This window comes from Paroedura picta, chromosome 3 (assembly GCF_049243985.1).
Source record: "Paroedura picta isolate Pp20150507F chromosome 3, Ppicta_v3.0, whole genome shotgun sequence".
Taxonomy (NCBI): domain Eukaryota; kingdom Metazoa; phylum Chordata; class Lepidosauria; order Squamata; family Gekkonidae; genus Paroedura; species Paroedura picta.
In genome coordinates this window covers 58,537,694-58,557,632 of record NC_135371.1, presented here as the reverse complement: position 1 = coordinate 58,557,632, position 19,939 = coordinate 58,537,694, and the positions used below count along the sequence as shown (strand labels likewise).

The 19,939-nt window shown below is 43.6% G+C and overlaps 1 protein-coding gene across 1 annotated transcript in view; it reads left to right on the top strand.

Annotated features, from left to right (window-relative positions):
• SEMA3G (semaphorin 3G) overlaps positions 1–19,939 on the top strand; it is a 132,590-nt gene that overhangs the window by 76,711 nt on the left and 35,940 nt on the right. The window contains exons 3-5 of the mRNA XM_077325867.1: positions 592–654; positions 16,907–17,026; positions 19,714–19,804. Coding sequence (XP_077181982.1) covers positions 592–654; positions 16,907–17,026; positions 19,714–19,804 — 274 coding nt within the window. The remainder of the gene's footprint in view (positions 1–591; positions 655–16,906; positions 17,027–19,713; positions 19,805–19,939) is intronic.

The following is a 19,939-nucleotide window of genomic DNA, read 5'->3' as shown; positions in this document are numbered from 1 at the left end:
TGCACCAGGGAAACTGACCCCTGTAGTTTGAAGATGAGCTGTAATTCCAGGGATGCTCAGACTCCGCCTAGAGTCTGGCATTCCCATTGGCTTGTACCAAGCACTTCTTAAGCCTGCCTGCCCATGTCTAACCACCAACATTACTTCTTTGTCTATGGTTATCTTTATTATACGGTACTAGACCAGTAGTCAAATTACAAAATACATAAATGGTTATCAAGCAGACTAGATGTTTAGGCTTGCTCTGGATTAGGAAATATCTGGAGACTTTGGGGGCGGAGTTGGAAGCGAATGAGATTTGGGGCAAGGTGAGATCCCAGTGGAGTATACTGCTGTGGCTTCCATCCTCCAAAGCAGCCATTTTCTCCAGGGGAACTGATCTCTGTCACTTGTAGATGAACTATAATTCCAGGGGATCCCAAGGCCACACTTGGAGGCTGGCATCCCTAAGTGTTCAGGAAATTTCAAGTGCAGAACACTTTATTAGCCTTTTCTAAAGTTGCTGTGAAGTAGGATAACTTGAAAGCTCTGGCTTTCCCATTTGCAGGATTTTCTTCTTAATCTGAGGCCCTCACATTTCTTTCCTTACAGATTTACTGGCCATCTCTCCCTGGACAGAAGGAAGAATGTTTTCGTAAAGGGAAAGATCCAGTGGTAAGTTACCGATTGCTTGTATAATATCCCAGTGGATTTGCTGTGGCTTTTATCTCTGCCTTAATGACATACTTTAAAAATGAATTTAAATTTACAGCTACCAGAAAAATAGCTGAATTCCCCCTTTGGCATTGCCTTCAGGGAATTCTTAGCACCTTCTATATCTCTAGCTCACTAGGACTTCGTAGGGTGTGTGTGTGTGTGCATGCGTGTATGTATGTATGTATGTATGTATGTATGACAAAATATTCAGTAGATGTATTAAAAATGCTATGGTAATAGCAGTATCCTTGAATGAAGAAAAAGGAAAGTTGTTAATGGAAATTCACTACTTATAAAAATGTAATTGTTTAGTATTGCTTAGCAAATACAGTATTTAGACTGTTGTAAAACACATTGCAATGTGTTGCCTTTGAATTCTTGAAAAATGTCACTGCTTGTCTTCTAATTAGAGTACACCAGTATGGAACGCCTGTTCTAAAACAGCTTCACTGGTTGCCTATTTGTTTCCAAACTCAAAGTGTTAGTTTTTTTGCCTTTAAAAGCCTTCATGATCTGGAATCTACATATCTGAAGGAGTGTCCCCCTTGATACCATCCTACTTGGCTCCTCCCAGTGGTTCTTGCTTGCTGTTCTGTTTCGCCAAACCTTTTCCATTTCAAAGGGGATGTGTTGAAGTTATATGAACCTGAAATTAGAACTAGTTGTGTTCTGCACCAACTGCAGCTTGTCCAGAATGCAGCAGACTGATTACCAGGGAAGTGCGCTTGGCCTCGACCAGGGCCAAGGCCTTTTCGGTCCTGGACCCTACCTGGTGGAATGAGCTCCCGGAAGAGCTAAGGGCCCTGCGGGATATTTCGGGGTTCTGCAGGGCATGCAAGATGGAGCTCTTCCGCCAGGTTGAGGCCAGCACACCAGGAAGATCTGGACCCCCATCCTGGACTATTCTATGGGCAATTGAGATCATTTCCCATGCCACTCCTGGTTTTTAGGGGGGTATTTTAGTTGTGTTATGTCACCGCATATGTCTTGGGTGTTGGTTTTTTGTCAGGATATTGTTGTATTTTTAGGAGTATTTTTATTGGGATTTTTATTGAATGTAACCCGCCACGAGCCTTCCGGGAGTGGCAGGCTAAAAGTCAAATAATAATAATAATTACTATTATTGGGAACATATCTTGCAGATTTTGAAGCAGCTACATTGGTTGCTAGTCTGTTTCCAAGTTTAATTCAACCAGCTGATTTGGACCTTTCGAGCCCTTAATGGCCAACATATCTGAACGGTTGTTTCCTTCCATTTGTTTCCATGCATCAACTGTGGTCATCAGGTTGCCCTGTGCTGCTTGTTCCCCACTTAAGGTGACCCACCTGGCACTGACTGTGACTCAGGCCTCTTCTACCACTCTGTGGAATGGACTTCCTGAAAAGAAGGTGTTTATACCCCACTTTTCATTACCTGAAGGACTCTTAAAGCAGCTTACAATCACCTTCCCTTCCTCTCCCCACAACAGATACCCTGTGAGGTAGGTGGGCCTAAGAGAGCTCTGACAGGACTGCTCTGTGAAAAGAGGTCTATCATATTAACCAGAGATTCTCCTGATTAACTTCCAAGATCTGATGAGATTAGGTTAGCCTGGGCTATCCAGGTCAGGCTGAGAAGGTCAATAACTATTAGAAAACGGGCTCATCATATGGGAATATGTTATTTCATTCCTACAATTTGGATTTTGGAAACAATTTCATTGATACCTACAAATTTTCCTGGAATGAATCCCTCATGTGGCTTGTAATTTAGAGACTTGGGCATTTATTATTATTTTTAAACCCATAAGGCTTCAATACTGTTATTTTTGTGCATGGAGTTCCACTTCAGTATCTGAAAATACATTCCATTGTAATTGTGAGGGTGGCTGAGCCAGCTACACATATCTGGAACTCTGTACTTTCAGTTTAATCTGTGGGAGCATAAAGTATACTTGGATCCTGCATATTTAAATTCTAATATTAGACAATAAATGGATAATATGCCCTACTTTTCCCATGCTAGCAAAAAACCATTGATATCTTGCTTGTTGTTGGATGCAGTTTCCTTTTACAAAATCTCATTTTCATAAGCAGGGTTAGGTAGAAATTCCTTGGGTAGGGAAGAAACAATACTAAAGTAGCAGCTTGGGACTTCTCTTGGCATCTTTTTCTGCACGGTTTTAAATACAGATAAGAGTGAGGTACACCTAACTTGCCTTCCTCATTTGGTGCAAAATACTCTTTATCTCTATGAAGAACAGTAAAAGGAAAATGTTGGTGTCATTGTTATCTAAACTGCAAGCATCCTTTGAGTGTTAGGAGAAATGTCACAGAACTTGCAAGAAGAACTCATGAGATCTCCTTCAAAAGTGGGTGTGTAGAAATTCATAATAGGGTGTCATATTGAGTATCAGTTCCTCCACCTTTTTGTTTGTTTGTTGCAATGCTTTCCAGACTTCACATTATTTGTCTTCATAGCCAGTAAGTGAGGATTATCCATGGGAATGAAGTCTGAAAGATAGTGATAGCCAATCCAGTGAGTTTAGGCTGGGATCTCAACCCAGATCTTCCAGAATGATTAGCCCCAAATGATTACATTAATAAAGCAAAGGAAAACATATTTATGGGAAGGGGGGGTTTGCTGCAGGATTCATTACACATTTTACTTATCAGCTATTATTTCACAGCCATGCAAGTAGCTATTTAAAAACATAATTTGAGGCAGTGGGCAAATTAAGGGGCCTAAGAGGGTAAGTGAACTCTTTGTTGACAGTCCATCCCAAAGTAATTGCTCCCAGGAGTGGTTGTCACTCATTTCAGTCTCCATATGTTTATTTTGCAATCTCTCACCAATAGCTGCAAGGGTAGTCTTTTCCAATTCCTATTTCTTGCTATTTTAATCCCCCCCTTTGTTTTAGGGTATAGTTTTTACAGAAGAAAAATATAAATCCATAAAATCAGTTGTTTAGAGAGATATACAATACAGTGTTCCTGCTCTTAACTGAGTATCGAGAATTGAAACAGAGCCAGACTAAGACTGCAGTCCTAAGAACACTTTCCTGGAATAAAATAGGATTTACTTCCAAGTAGGCCTATTTATGCTTGCTAATATTGGTTTCAAGGAATCTGCCCGAGTAGCAACATGCTCGAGCTGCTTGACTGGGCTTAACATGCTGTTGTCTTCTATCATCCTGCCTTTTAATTAAAATGCATATCTGGTGGATTTTGTAGTCTCTGGTTCTGTTGACTCTTTTCATCCACATATTACCAGAGACATCCTAATTTTCAAATGTAATCTATCCAACTCTTGCAATAGAACACTGCAATAAATTTGACTTTCATCTTAAACACTAATGCAGTGGTCCCCAACCCCCAGTCCGGGGACTGGGACCAGTCCGTGGATCAGTTGGTACTGGGCCGCGGCTCCTCCTCGTTCTCCTCCCCATCTGCTGCCTCGGAGGCTGCCCTGCCACTTTGCCACTGGCTCACCTTTGGTGAGCTCTCCAGCGGCTGCCATGGCTGGGGCTCCCCCTCGGCGTGGCACTGCGCAGCTGCTGTTGGCAGCACCCCCCAGCGGGCGGAGGGAAGTCAGGGGTGCCGGCGGGAAAGCAAGTGGAGCAGGGGCTCAGGCGGCGACATCCCTCGGCAAAAGACTACCCCCCCCCCTAGACCTCAGTAAAATTGTCAAGCGTTGACTGGTTCCCGGTGATAAAAAGGTTGGGGACCACTGCACTAATGTATTAAGAGAATGTAGTAAAAAAAAATTAATAGGAGTGCTTTACTGACTTGTTCCTTTTCAATTATCTCAACAGAAATGCTGTGCCTCTGGCCAGGCCATACTGGGTACTGATAGGCTTTTGTTTGACTTGGTCTGTGCAACACATAGCTTGCCTAATTCTTGTGAGCTATCTTGAGCTGTTTGTTCTTTAAGCACATTTCTGCCACTGCAGCTATCATTTATGAGAAGTTGGTCCTACAGATCCCTTGAATGTAAATAGGGTTCCTTTAGGTCCTGTCTGAATGGTATTTAAGGGGGATTAAACTAAGACTGTCACAACTGACTTCAGAAACAATGGTAAATTCTCCCCAGTACTGCACATGTCTGAACACAAGACAACTTGCACTACCCTCTTTATTTCTAAAGGGGTCTGAATTGGTGGGGGAGGGTCAAGGCAGAAGAAAAAGTAGGTAGTTGTGATGACTTTTCCAACTTGTGAAGTTCAGAGTTTTAAATGATATTTGAATAGAGGTAGTATGTGAACTTTGACCAGTGTCATCTCTTCTCTAATGCCAATCTTACAGAACGTCCTCAGGTGTCTTCTAGCATTCCAGTTGTCTGTTCCAAGATGTTATCAAACAAGCTTTTATTTATGAAGTGACTCTGGTCTTTTCACAACATTAGGAATTCCACAGTGTGAGCTCCTCCTAGAAATTCCAATTCTTTAGCTAGCTTTCCCCTGAAATTAGACTCTGAGACCAGTATAGGTCTCCTCTTCACTAAAATTAGCCTGCTTTTTCCTAAAGTCTGAGACTATACAGTTTCCTAAGAAAGTATTCTGCCACTGTGTTATTGTCTTAAACTGTGCCTCCTAAAACATTTGTTGTATTCACTTCCTTTTTGCTGAATCCATGCTCTGAAATCTATAAAGTCTTCTGAAAGAGAATTCCTCCAGTTACACTACCTGGAGGAACTGAGAGTTTTACCATTTTTCATCTCACTTCCTTCTCCCATATGGCCTTTCCAGCATCCCAGGTATTCTGATATGCAGTTATCTGCTCTGTATGCCCACCAAATAGGAATAAAGGGAGATTAAGTGAATGGTCCATAACCTTTGTCAATTTGTCACTTTCTCTCACACTCTTACTCACACTAAACAACTACTAGTTCCAGGCAAAATGTATACGTGCATGTTTCTCCCATGCCATCAGGGTACAGGGGCCAGGACTGGAAGGGATGAGGGGATCAGAGAAAGCTTTTGCTGAACTCACTGTTCAATGAAAAGCCTCCCCCCCCCCCCAATGTATTATTTCAGGAGAAAGGAACCTAGCAAAAGTATAAAAAGAAACCGTACTCTGCAATTCTTGTGAGGCCCCCACTTGTACTTAAAGTAAAACCATCTTTAATCCACTCCTGCGGAGTGGATTAAATAAAAGGCTAAGGGCTCCTGGGGAGAAGTTAGGGCGGGCCCTGTCTGGGATAAAAACTCTGAGTGGCACTCAGGGGCCAAGAGGCCAATGGCTGCTTGGCCCGGCCTCACCTCGGCCGCCAGGAGAGACGCCGCGCAGACGGAGAACACCTCCAAGCCGGTGAGTCCTCCGGGGCTGATTCTGCACGTACTTTGTTTTTTTCGGTGTGGATCCTGCTGAATTCAGATCAATTTGAACTCGGGTCTTCCTCTTCCCCCCCCTCCCCACTGAAACAGAAAAGTGTTCTGCACTTGATTGGGAAAATTCAGAAGGGGAGGGAGCCAAGCCCAGACAGAGCCTATTTCTTTCTTTCTTTTCTTGAAGGGGGGGGGGGGGCTTGAAGACAACAGAGAAGGGAGGGAAAAAAACCACGAGGCAAATCTCTGTCCACAGAAGGGCTTCTGCAGCTTCTACAGAAAGAAAATTAGGGCTTCCTCTCTAAAGAAACCTAACAGTCTTGGCTGGCTTTGCAGGTTTAGCTAATCAGAGCTTCTGTATCATGGAGTCAGCTGGCCAATCAGAACTGCTCTACCACGGAGTCAGCTGGCCAATCAGAACTGCTCTACCATGGAGGGAGTGCTTTCTCATCCTTTCTCATGCTTTCTGAGCCGCAATATCCCAATATCGAGGATTAAAAGGACTCCTGGATATGGCGAAGAAATGGTAGGGTGACTCCGGATCTATCCTCCTTGGTGCAGAGGGAAAATTAAAATCGCCCAAAATCAAAACAGAAATCGCATTCTGTGTAGAGGGCAGGGACTGAATCGATCTGGGGTTGGAATAAAATCTCTGTGCAGTTTACACCCTGGAGACCTCTCCTCCCCGTTGGGAAAGGAGCAGGGACGCCGCGTGTCCCTGTTCCTTTCCAGCCACCCGCCCAGCAACACGCCTCTGCTCCCGACCCCGGGTCGCTGCTGGGGGGCTGGGTGCGTGCTGGCCTTATCCCGGCCCTGGGAGCGGCCTCTCCGTGTCGCAAGGCTGGGGCCAGGAGAAGGCCCCGTATCGCTAGCGGGGGGGGAAGTGCCGCCTTCTCCCGGCCCCGGGTCACTGGCGGGAGGGGTCGACTTCTCCCTTCCCCCGGAACAGCGTGTTCCCGAAGCAGGGAACACACCCCAGGTCACGGGCAGGTGGCCACGCCGCGCCAGCCCCCCGGGAAGCCTTCGCCCTGCGAAGGCTTCCTCAGGGAGGGGGGGGGCCTAGCGCCCATTTTATTTCAAAATAAAATGGGCTTTGATTCTAGTTTATCTGATAAAATGTTTCTTCTTCCCACAAAGGATTATTCTACAAAATGATGCCTCAGAACTGTAACTGTCTGACTGGTTCATTCTGCACATTTTAAAAATGTGATTTGCTCAGAATCCTTGATAAGGCAATAATATAATGGCACGTCAGCACTAGTTGATTCTTCTAGAGCAGGATGCTGGTTTTTTTCACTGTTTTCTTTCAGTTATATTGTGAACAACACAGTTTGGAATTTTTTTTGCACTTGTTCCTCACTTTTGGTTATGTATTTCTACAGTGAGTTGAATTGTTCTGAGTTGAGCTAATAATATTTATTACTGTTATGGTATGAGCTAATGATGATTCCATCATCATTTTTGTTTGCTGGCTGCCCTTTTCCCCTAGATACTCTGTTGGACTCTCAGCAGAAAGTGAAATCAAGCCAACTGGCTAAGTGAATCTTAGTTTACCAAACTTGAATATATCATTTCGCAAACATTGCACATATCTGTTGACTAATAAGTTTGGGGGGAAGCAGTATCGGCAAAGTAATTTTTATTTTCATGTGTTGCCTTTTGCTGGAGTAAAGCCAGGTCCTGTTTAAGTATGCTTGCAAGACTAGGAAGACCAGTAGAATTAATCATGGTTGACAGTTTTAAATAGACTTTTTAGGACTTCTTGTTTCGCTAAAAGAGGCAGTAGTGTTAAGTACTAAAGAAATGCAAACAAGGATTTCAGAATCAACCTATTTACTATTAGGGGAAGAGAAATGGAAAAGTATTAGAGTAGCAGCAGCCAGTTAATGTTGTTTGTATATCTGCACTATGAACCTGGGAAATTTAATATTAAATTCCCATGTTTTGATTTAATTTAGCATAAGAAGAGATATAACTTCTGTAGAACAGTATCTCAGTATTGCAACCTGAAGTTTTAAAAAGTAATTGCATGCATAATATGTTTCTTTTAACCATATTTTGTCCACAGTACAATTAATGAAGTTGTATAAAGTGAGAAATCAGCTCCATTTCTAGGTTTTAAATTCTTTATTAATACACTAGAAAATAGAGTAATTGAAAGCATGACTAGGCATGCAAGAATTGTTTTCTTATTCTTATATAAAAGTTTTAATAACTGAATACCATATTATGTTGGTAGAACAGTGGTTGTTTATTTATTTTATCTAGAGTATTAATAAAATCTCATATAGTTTAATGACTATGATCCAGGAAATCTCTGGTTCAAATCTCATCATGAGTTTACTAGGTATCCTTGGGGGCAAGCCATTTTCTGTTAGCATCAGCTCTCCCATCTTCAAAATGGAGTTCATAACATGGACCCACCTTATAGCATTGTTGTAAAGATTACAAGAAGACAATATATGTGAAGTCCTTTGAACACTAGAAAGTGCTATGCTTCCTAAGTGGTAGTGATATTAAAATCGATGAAATGCTAAATAAGATACCTCAATATGATCTCTTATTATTTTTAATTTCCTAATTACAAATTCAAATAAGTACATTTTATTTTCATTTTATGTATTTACAAAATGTATAACTTGCCTTCATCCTTCATGAGGTCCACCAGAGCAGCTATCAATTTAAAACATACATGATAAGTACAATATAGAACCATTAAAATAAACTCTGACAAATGTATCTCGTTTAAACAACTTTTAAAAGAGATTAAAAACAGAGTTAAAATACACATAAAACAGTTAAAAACACAAAACATAAAACTTTGGTTAGGAAGGAAGATTATTGAGAGAATAACAAATGAAACAAAAAAAACTTTACCCGCTGGTGGTAAACAGCAATAGAAGGGGACAGATCCTTGGGAGAGAGTTCCGAGTTTTGGTGTCATAACCAAGAAGGCCTGTTCCCAGGTTCCCATCTGCCTAAAGAGAGCCTGGTTGAGAGCCATCTTGGTGCATGGATTTCTAATCTGGCAAGCCAAGTTTGATTCCCCGCTCCCCCACATGCAGCCAGCTGGATGACCTTGGGCCACAGCACTGATTAAGCTGTTCTAACCAAGCGGTAATATCAGGACTCTCTCAGCCTCACCTACCTCACAGGGTGTCTGTTGTAGTGAGGGGAAAGGGAAGGCGATTGTAAGCCGCTTTGAGACTCCTTCTGGTAGAGAAAAGCAGCATATAAGGAGCAACTCTTCTTCTCTTCTTCTAATCTCAAAAGATGGGGAAATTAGCAATTAATTGGAGATTTAGCAAGAGGCAGGTAACTATGGGATCACCACCTATGTATACGGTGTTATTCCCTAAAGAAACTCTCTAAATAAATTTGTCAAGCGTAAACTAGAAAATTGTTTTTATTAAATAGAATTTAAAAGGGGTACAAACAAGCATGCTAAAAGCACATAAACATGCACATCGAATTATCTAAGGAAGGCAAGGGTGAAAAGGAATAGTGTTTGGACAAGGCTGGGAGTAATTGTTACCATCATGATGTGAAGAGGATACCTGGCAGAATCAGTGAATGGCAAGCACTTCCTGGAAAAGAAGAGATAACCTACACGCAAGTAGGCAGTGTATGCAGGGTACCCAAGGAACACATAAACTGAATAGAAAAATGTAACCTCATACTATGGCTGATGTACTAGCCCCTAAAACAATGAGCTGATGAAATTGTCCACATTTGACAAAAAACGTGGGCATGTGATGGGTTTGTGTGGAATAGGCATGTGATAGGTTTGTCTGTGCCTCTCACTGCTAATATAGAGTCCAAGTTGGAAGGGATGCAAGACATTTTATCTACAAAATATTGAGCAGAAGTGGTCAAAGTAGGCCACTGATCAGTACCGCCTACTACAAGCCAGATCTAAAGAGGCCACCTGCTGGCCTACACTTCGTAGACATAATGATGAAAGAAAAGTATTGTTTCTTTGCTGCCATCCCCACTATGGAATGTTAAAAATGTTTAAAATGAGCTGTTACCTGTAATCTGTTGAATTTAGCCCAAATCTTCCTTTACTCTAGCTGTCTTTCTTGCCCTATCATTGCCTGTAGCCCTTTAGTATAGCGATCCCCAACCTGTGGGCGGCGGACCACATGTGGTCTGTCGACTAATTGGAGGTGGGCCCTGAAGGACGCCTTCTCCCGCCCCCTCGGCCCTTTACTTCATCACTCCGGCCCTTTACAACACACTTGGGTGTCATTGTCTCCCATCTCGTTGCAGAGAAACAAGCTCAGGGTTCCCATTGATTTATCATTGTCATGAGTTAAAATTTCCATGAAAATAAAATGTTCCTTATGTTCATTGTTGTGGTGTGTCTGTATCTTATTTTGAAGGGATGTTTAAACATTACCATAGCGATCAGAGAGCGTTAGGGCAGTGGTTGAGAGTAGAGGAGTAAACTACCCCCCCCCGGGCCACAGTAAAAGGCGTTGAGTGGTCCCCGGTGTTGAGTGGTCCCGGGTGATTAAAAGTTTGGGGACCACTGCTTTAGTAAACCAAGGAGCTACTTGGGTTCTAACACCTGAGAGAAGGCACCTGGGAGCAGTTGTGTCAATTGACCAGGTCATTTCCTCATTCCAGAAGTCAATCAGAGCATCAATCGATATGGCTCTGGGTATGGATCATTTTAAAATCCTCCACCTCTTCAACATCTTGGTATCCTTGTAAGTCTAAACTTAAGCAGCTATTGATCCATTCATGATAAAGGGGCTATTGCCAGTTCCGCCACATTTAAATTATATTCCTCCAGCCCAGAACAAAATACCAGATCAAGAGTGTTATCCGCACAGTGTGTAGGACCAATTATCAGAGACAGGTCCATGTATATATCAATATCAGTTATAGCAGTGGTCCCCAACCTGCGGGCCGCGGCCCGGCGCCGGGCCCCAAAGGCCATGGCGCCAGGCCGCGGCTCCCTCTCCCCGCCCCCCCCGCAGTAAAAAACTTCCCAGGCCGCAAGCTTGCGGCCCGGGAAGCTACTTACTGCGGGAGGGCGGGGAGAGGGAATCAGGGCCGGGCCGCGCCCGTGCAGGCCGCGCCCGCTCGGCCCGATCCGTGGGTGCGGCCCCCGGGCGTTGCTCGTGGGCGCGGCCCGATCCGCGGGTGCGGCCCGCGGGCGCGGCCAGGCGCGGCCAGGCGCGGCCAGGCGCGGCTTGCGGGCGCGGCCCGAAGCATGGGCGTGGCCCGCGCGGGCGCGACCCGATGCCCTGCCGGTCCCCAGCCTAATAAAGGTTGGGGACCACTGAGTTATAGTATATGAATAATGTAATTAAAGTATTGTCAAGTTTCAAAGTGAAAAACATCTATAGCAGTGGTCCCCAACCTTTCTGAGGTTGGGGACCGGCAGGGCATTGGGGCGCGGCCCGCGGCCCGCGCGGGCCACGCCCCCGCATCGGGCCACGCCCGTGAGCCGCGCCCGCACATCGGGCCGCGCCCGCGAGCCGCGCCCGCATGGGTGCGGCCCGGCCCCGATTCCTTCTCCCCGCCATAAGAAGCTTCCCGGGCCGCAAGCAGTAAGAAGCTTCCCGGGCCGCAAGCTTGCAGCCTGGGAAGTTTTTTACTGCGGGGGGGGGCGGGGAGAGGGAGCCGCAGCCCGGCGCCATGGCCTGCCGGTCCGCGGCCCGCAGGTTGGGGACCACTGATCTATAGCATAATAGTTAAATTTAATTTTTAAAACCCCAAGAAGATTGATGGCAGCTGACAATCACACAATCTATGTTTGTAAAAAAAGGATTTGCTCTATTTGTTTTGACATATCCAAAGAAAACAAATTTATTAATGATACATAACATTGAAGAAATGAAGATAATTTTTCAGGTAGTTGTTAGGAAATAAGGAGAGTGCAAATACGGCGTTTCTCTGAGGAAAATAAAAATGTCTAATTAAAAGCACTTGCCACTGTAAAGAATATACAGATTCATTAGTTACTGCTTAATTCATTGTTCTGTTACAGTACTTGGAAGGAGAAAATCAGGCCAACAGATATGGACTTGATTGTGGTTTTGTTAAACAATGAAATATGTAAAATTGCTTGTCTTTGGAAACAAGAGAAGCAAGGCATACATATAATCACTTTCAGGGAGTAAAATTGGCTTTTATGTTTGGTTGACATTTTCTTTAAAAAAAACATGGGCATTCATATTTATTTCATTCTTGTTCTTATTCTCTCTGTGTGCAAAAGCTGCTAACAGAATTTTACAAATAAAGAAAAAACTTTACTTCTTGAGCTCGTGAACATGTGCCATTCTCCCCATGTTTTCTCTGTAAATTCATGCCGTGAGTTTAATTTTATAAAGTAGCTACAATTAGAGATGGGCACTTTTATCGTTTAGTTTGGGGTTCTGGGTGTTCCCAAACCAAACACCTGAACGCAAATAGCAAATGCTGGCAGGGGCTCCTGGGAATTGTAGTCCATGGACATCTGGAGGGCCGCAGTTTGACTACCCCTGGCCTAACCCATCTGAAATGAATTGATCCAGTTTGGGACGGCCCATTTAGCTTTTGCCTGCTTAGAAGTCGGAGAAAGCAAAATAGCAGGCCGAGATTGCTTGAAATCGTGAGTCCTGCTGTTAAACTGAAATGACCACAAGCAATTTCAGTGCACCAGATCACTTCCCTTCCTTTGGAAGTGGGATGTGGAGGGGAGTGATCTGGTGACTGAAAAAGCTTGCAGCCCATTTGACCTCTCAGCTATCAGGCTGAAAGGGCTGGAAGACATTTCAGCACACCAGATTGCGTCCATCCCTTTGGAAGGGGAAGAGTGATTAGCACAATGAAAGTATGAAGTATGAAGCTTGCAGCCATTTTGGCCTGACAGCTGAGAGGCCCACAGGCCCTACTGTCAGGCTGAAAGGGATGCAAAGGATTTCAGCATGCCAGATCTCTTCCTTTCCTTTGGAAAGGGGGTGGGAGAAATCCAGCATGCTGAGATGACTTGCAGCTCTGCTATCAGGCCAATAGGATTACAAATCTTTTCAGCACACTGAATCACTTCCCTCACTTCCAAAGGGGGTAGGGGCAGTAGGGATCCAGGATGCTGAAATTTCTTGCAGCCCTTTGGCCTGATAGCAAGGCTTGCGGGCCTCTCAGTTGTCAGGCCAAAGGGCTGCAAGCCATTTCAGTGCACCAGATCACCCTCCTTCCTTCCAAAGGGAGGGAAGCAATCTGGCATACTGAAATTGATGCAGCCAGGGCACATATACCTGTAAGCTGCCAGTTTAGAATGACTCCCAGCCAAATTCCCAAACTGGATAAAGATCCGTGAAATATTTGGGGGAGGCGCCTACCCTAACCTTGGTTTGGAAGGCATTAAACAGGGCATTTTTGTGGGAAAATTTTGTTCATGCTCATCACTAGCTACATTAGTTTCATCAGTGACCTTTGGGAGAAGCCTGATGCTAGATACTGAATCCTTTTCCATCAGTATGAAGCTGCTGATGCAGCAGGTTGGAGAGGAGGGAAAGGTAGAGGCAAAGAAAGAAACAAGTGAGGAAGGCAAAGAAAGACACAAGTGAGGAAAGGAGAATGAGGACACGAGGAGAGGGAGGCTCCTCTCCCTCTGAGTTTCCATGCGTGTTTCCCCACACACTTCTCTTTCTCTCTAACAATGTGATTTATTCGGTCTCCTTTAGCCATTTACAGTGTTGGTTAGAAATTAAGTTATATATATTAATATTAAATATATACATATATATCTCTCCATGGAGGAATAGGCCACCAGAGTAGCTCAGCTAGCCATAGTGATCCAGGTGATAGTTATCTCTAGGCTGGTTTTCGGCAACTTGCTCAACGTAGGCCTAACCTTATCCCTTATCTGGAGACTTCAACTGGTGCAGAATACAGCAGCCAGAGTTCTTATAGGAACAATTTGGAGGGCCTACTTCTTGCTCACTCCAACAGCTGCACTGGCCACCAGTTGACTACTGGATCAGGCTTAAGGCTCTGGTAATCAACTTGAAGGCCATAAACAGTCTGGGCCTGAGTACATGAGAAACAGCCTATGGCCCCCAGAGAGCAGTACGCTCCACTAACATCAACAACTTGGATTCAAGTGGGTAGCCGTGTTGGGCTGAAGCAGCACAACAAAACAAAATCAGAGTCCAGTGGCACCATTAAAACCAACAAAAATTTATTCAAGGTGTGAGCTTTCGAGTGCAAGCACTCATCCTCAGACTATGGAACAACAAGTTGGTGATCCCTGAACCCAGGAAAGAACATCTGACTCAACCAGATCCAGGGCTTTCTCCATTCTGGCCTTCACCTAGTGGAATGAGCTCTAAGACAACATCAAAGCCTGGCCAGAGCTAAAACAATTCAACAGGGCTTGCAAAATGGAGCTCTTCCACCAGACAAGTGAACCAACCACTAACCAAAGCCCAGAGGCCCCTCCCACCATCAACTGCACCCACAGAAGAACTAAACCACAGTGCTGCAAAACTGAGTCAAATGTTCCATTGTTGAATGTTCTATTTGTGGATACAAGTTTTGATTATTAAAATGTTATATATTCAAAACCGAATGCTGATTATATGGTACTATATTATCAAAGTTTTAATGTAAACTGCACTGAGCCACAAGGGAAATATGATAAAATAAATAATAAATCCATGATGTTGGCAATATAATTACATATCAAAAGTATCTTATCAGCAAAAGATGGGAATATGTGATCGAAGTTCATCTTTAAGGGGAGACTTGTCAGGATTATGAATTTATTTTGAATACATTTATACCTACTACATTTTCCTAGGTTGCAATGATGACTTTTGTGGTTAATGCCTCCCTACTATGAGTCATACAATCCTCTCATTTTATATAGTTTCTTGCGTGGTCTGTAGAGGTTACCAACTTTGGCCTGGGTTTGAACCCATGTACTAACAGGAAAGAGTTATGTAACTATTATTTGGCCTCCCCCTCCCCCTTAGGCGTGTCATTTATCAATGAAAAGTGGTGAAGCTGTGATGGGGATCAGAGCTGGAAGACAGTACTTTCTGCTGGAGAAGGTTATGTAGAGGGAGAGACTGGAGCAAGATAAAAGGGCACATTAGGAACAGGAATGACCGAGAGTCTGTTTTTCTATGGCAATGGATGTAGTGCCTTCTGTATATTGGATGGATGGATATTAGCGGGCACTGACTTTCTCTCTAAATTCTTCATGCTTATCTGCCAGTGATCAGTGCTCTGGAAAACGGAACAATTAATCCAGACTGGAGTCATGAACAGTCATTTGTCATCCTGCTGCAGTAACTAGCTTAGCTTCCTTTAAAAATGACTAGTTTGTTCAGGTCAAGGCTCCTTGTCTCCTTCATTTCCTGCTATTTCTTCCACCACAATATTCTTCATCCACTTCTTAACCAGAACTGGAGAGGAGCAGGAACTTGGTTCCTTGCTAATGCTGACTTTGTACAGCACCTTTCCATCTCATGCGAGAATATAAAACTGAGAAAACATCTGTTTGGTAAAGATTCAGATGGTAAAAGAGTTGAGAATGGAGATCTCTGGGACCATAACAGTCATCAGATTCTCATTCTTTTCATGAAATTGCAAAGAACCTTGTCATTTCATATATTCTAGCCACCTGCACTGAATATGTATTTCTTCTTATAGACACTGCTCTTCCTGGCTTTTTTCTTTAAAAAAAACCCCTGACTTTTCTTCTCTAGGGAACTTTCTTCCATTGTCCCTTAATCAATATGTATCTGCCTGTCTGTAACCATAGTGCATCTTGTTTTAATTGGATTTGGAAGTGGAGGACAGTTGCCTCCCTTCTGAAACAATCTTTAGTATTTTTCAAGATGGTTATCAAGCCTCCCTTTGGCAGGATTTTCAGTTTTCACAATTTTATCATAACTCTTGAGATGTTAATGCTTAATAATAATAATAATTTTTGGTATTTATGTAGCATAGTAACTGTGCTAAGGACAAAGAAGGATTTTAAAAACTCAGTGCATGCTTATTTGTAAAAATTGCTTTTTTTAAAAAAGGGAAATCTCATTTGTGGGGGTGCTGGCAGGCTAATTATTTTTAATATGAATCATTGCCAAATCTATTTCTTGGAATTTCTAAATAGAGACTGTTTTTAGTCCTATTGTGGAGGCTTCTTCCTGTTTTCTGCAGACTTTCCTCTGCTAAGGATTAAGGACAGATCATAGTTCCTGCACCTCTGGTAATACAGGAAATCACCGCACAAGGCAATATGAGGACCTCACTTCCTGTCCTGAGATAATAATACAGAAAGATTGGGACAAAAGGCCTGATCGGGGGAAGGAGCCATGATGGCTAGAGCAGAGAGGCAGGAAATGTGGTATACGTGCCAAACAGCCTGACAGAAATTTACTGCCCAGTTCTGCAATAACAAAGACAGCCCACTTGCCTAGTTGGACACAGTATAATAGGAACTAGTCATATGGCCTTAGAGAAAAGAAGGAATCATGTGACTTGGGAAGACACCATCATACGCCTCAAGGCAATGACATTATCCTTTGTACTTGTAAATAAACAAGGAAAAGCAGGGACTTTGAACGATGGAAGACCTCATGTGGTATCCTATGGCTATGAAGTATCATTGTTTCCTATGATTTCTGTTATGATGAGATGGGGTATGTAAAGAATTGACATGCCCCTCATAATTTTGCCACCCTTACTTTAACCTGGTTAACAATGCCAACAAATCCTGACACCAGCTTCTATGATATATTGTACTGGTTATACTACTTGCTTTGTGCCTAGACCCAGATGTCCACCCTCCCCCATCAGTCCTTTCCACTCTCCCCCCTCTTACTTTGACTGCAGTGCCTGTCAATGCAGTCCTTGTTAAAGCTCACAAATTCCAATCACTGTTCTTTCCCCCCCAGACGGAATGTGCCAACTACATCAGAGTACTTCATCCTTTAAATCGAACACACCTATTGGCTTGTGGGACTGGAGCTTTCCATCCCATCTGTGCTTTCGTCTATGTGGGTCACCGGGGTGAGGTAAGCAGAAGCACTTTGTAGTCTGCGAATTTTAGGCCGCAGTGGTATCAAATGTTAAATCCAGTCATAGCATCCTTTACAACAGTGCTAATGGCTCATGTTAGTAGAAAGGGAGTCTGGGTGCCTCGCTGCAACATCTTTTTCCATGTAAGAGATAAGGGAAATATTGGCACTTAAACCAAATTCCCTTTATTTAATATTCCACCATAAATGTTTAATGAGCAGTAATTCAGCCTTGAGAAAATTCCAAGCTGGATGGTTCATCAGCCATTCAGTAGAAAGGTTTTCTGTTCCAAGAGGACAGTATGGTTGATGAAGAAAACTCATTGCACAATAAACCCACTGAGATCCACAATCCTTACTTTCTTTTAAGCTCCAGATAATTGTGGCTGTTCTTACAGAATTTTTCTAACCTAAGTGTCTGGAAAAGAAATGGATTTTGGATCTAATGGTCATTCTGATTGAAGCTTCACCACATACTTAACTCCAGGTTTTAAAATGTTCTTTTTCTCTCCCTCTCTCAAAGAAATCTCCTTTTCTGTTTAGGCACCATATCCTGGTATAAATCCCAGGTGCTACTCAAGGGAAGGCGTCTGCTCTTTGTTGGGGAAAAGGAGCTACTTAGTCCCAGACAAACATCCTCCAAGCAAGAGAGGTCCAAGACATAGATCCCATTTTTGAACTTAGCTCTTAAATTGTTCATTTTGGAGATAATCCCAAAAGCCTTGCAGTCGTTGGGGATTTAGAGAGTGCTGACTTTCCCTGGTGGGGTGTATATCAGTGGGTGGCATTTCTTTCCCACTCAACCTCTTGCTTTCCCTCCAAGTCTTTGCTCATAAATCAAGCTGGCCTCAGCAGGAAGGTCATCCTACTTCACCCTGTAACCCTCTCTCACTCTGGAGGATTCAGTTTTCAGAAGCTTTTATTGAGTGCTTGAGAGAAAGGGCCCTTTCAGCACAGCTGTTTATCATGAGAAAAAGGGATGGCTGCAGAAAGTCCCTCTGACCTCTCACAGCATAACCCTATCTGCCACTCTCCACCTCACCCTGGTGCTCATTCACACTGGTTTAACTTGCAGGTAAACACAATCAGGCCGCTGTCTTTTTGCTGTTACAGTGTCCCAACAATTCAATAAAGCCTCTCTTTGGTCTTGTCTTGGCACGCAAACTGCATTAGGGGATAGTACTAGGCCTGGGTGTGGGTGGACAGTCATGTGGGCCTGATAGAGACTTGTAATTAGACAACTTGAAGAGGTTGCTTTGTCCAACCAAGTGAGATAACTGGCAGGAAGGCAAGTGGATGTCAAAAACTACTTGTCAGTACTGAAGAGCAGGAGGGAGGTAAGGAGGGACTCCCAGGGCCATTCTGCACCAGGATCTATGTGGCAAATTGGTTGCGGGACTAAAAAACGCCATTTTAAATAGTGGAATTCATCATTATGCATACCTGGCTTTGTAGTGGAATCCAGTTGCATTTCTATCGTTTCCCACAGGTTTCCGGTCTCTGCAAAAATCGCTAGCCAGGAAGCGATATTGCCGAGCTCGTCCCACCCCTGGCCGTCAAGCAGCCAATTGGTGGCCGTTATCATGATCCCAAAAAGCCCCTTTCCCTTTAAGGAAGTTAAAACAAAAAACAAAAACACGTTGCAACGAATCTGCGTTGATTCGTTGCAACGGAGAGACCCATCTAGGTAGCAGGTGGTGTTTGAACTGCCGTTTCATCGTTGCCACGCTCCCCCCCGAGTGAACCCCCCCCCCCGGCACGGGTGCGATTTTCGGCCGAAAATACAGTAAAAAATAAAGGGAAAATAAACCAGCAAACGGGGCTGTTTGTTGTTTCGTGCTTAGTGACTTAAAACAGCTCTGCAGCCAGGGAAGCCTCGCTGGGTAAACGAAGGCTCGCCGGTGCATTTATCTCCACTCGCTCAGAGAAAAAAAAATGGCGATCGCTTCACCGGAAGATCAGAGGAGAGAGCTAGGGGGTGGGACTTTGCAGAAACTGCAACAATGGTAACGCACAGAACTTTTTCGCAAGTGTTGCTGATTGGTTGCAAGAGTGTAGCGCTTTCCGGAGGGTGAATCCACTTTTTGGGATTTCCCTGAAAGCGCTACAATGAAGCGCTTTTTGCGGATCGGTTTCAGGAGTGTTGCAGATTGTCAACTACGTTGTGCATAATGGCAAAACTGTAGCAATTTCAATTTGCAACCATTGTGCTATTTTGGACGAGTGCGGAATGGCACTCAGTATTCTCAAGCATTCACTCTCAAATATGTCCGTTTAGGGAAGCTTTAAACACCTAGAGATCTGGCTATTAGGGATAAACTAAAAAGCACTGAGAATATATATCCTCGAAGGGAAAGAGAGAGACCCTTATGATAGTTCAAATGCTTGAACTAAAATGTCATGCCTTGCCTTTCTGGAAAAGGTGCAGACTTTCTGCACAGCATTTCCCCTGAGTGAATTGGCATGACAATTCTTTTTTCCTGTAGGGATAGGACAAAATTAAACATCTTACAGATTCTTGAATTCTGACCACCTGGGTTATCATTATTGTAGGCTAGATTGTGAGAAGACTCCCTGATGCACTGTAGAGAAATGGGTGCTAAATTCTTCTGAAAGTGGGGTTGTGGTTCTCTTAGCTATATTTTATTACTTCATTTTATCATTTGTGCTTTTTCTCTTCCCAGCATGTGTTCAGCTTGGATCCTACAAGTATAGAAAGTGGCCGGGGGAGATGTCCTCATGAACCCAATAGGGCATTTGCAAGTACCTTTGTTGGTAGGTGTTACACTAGACCTAGATCCAATACTTCTTGTACCCTGGTGGCAGCTTATGGACAAAGATCCAGCCCTGTTAGCCCAAAGTGCAGTCATCTGTTCTCTGAACAATGTAAGGTACCGGCCAAGCCAGAAA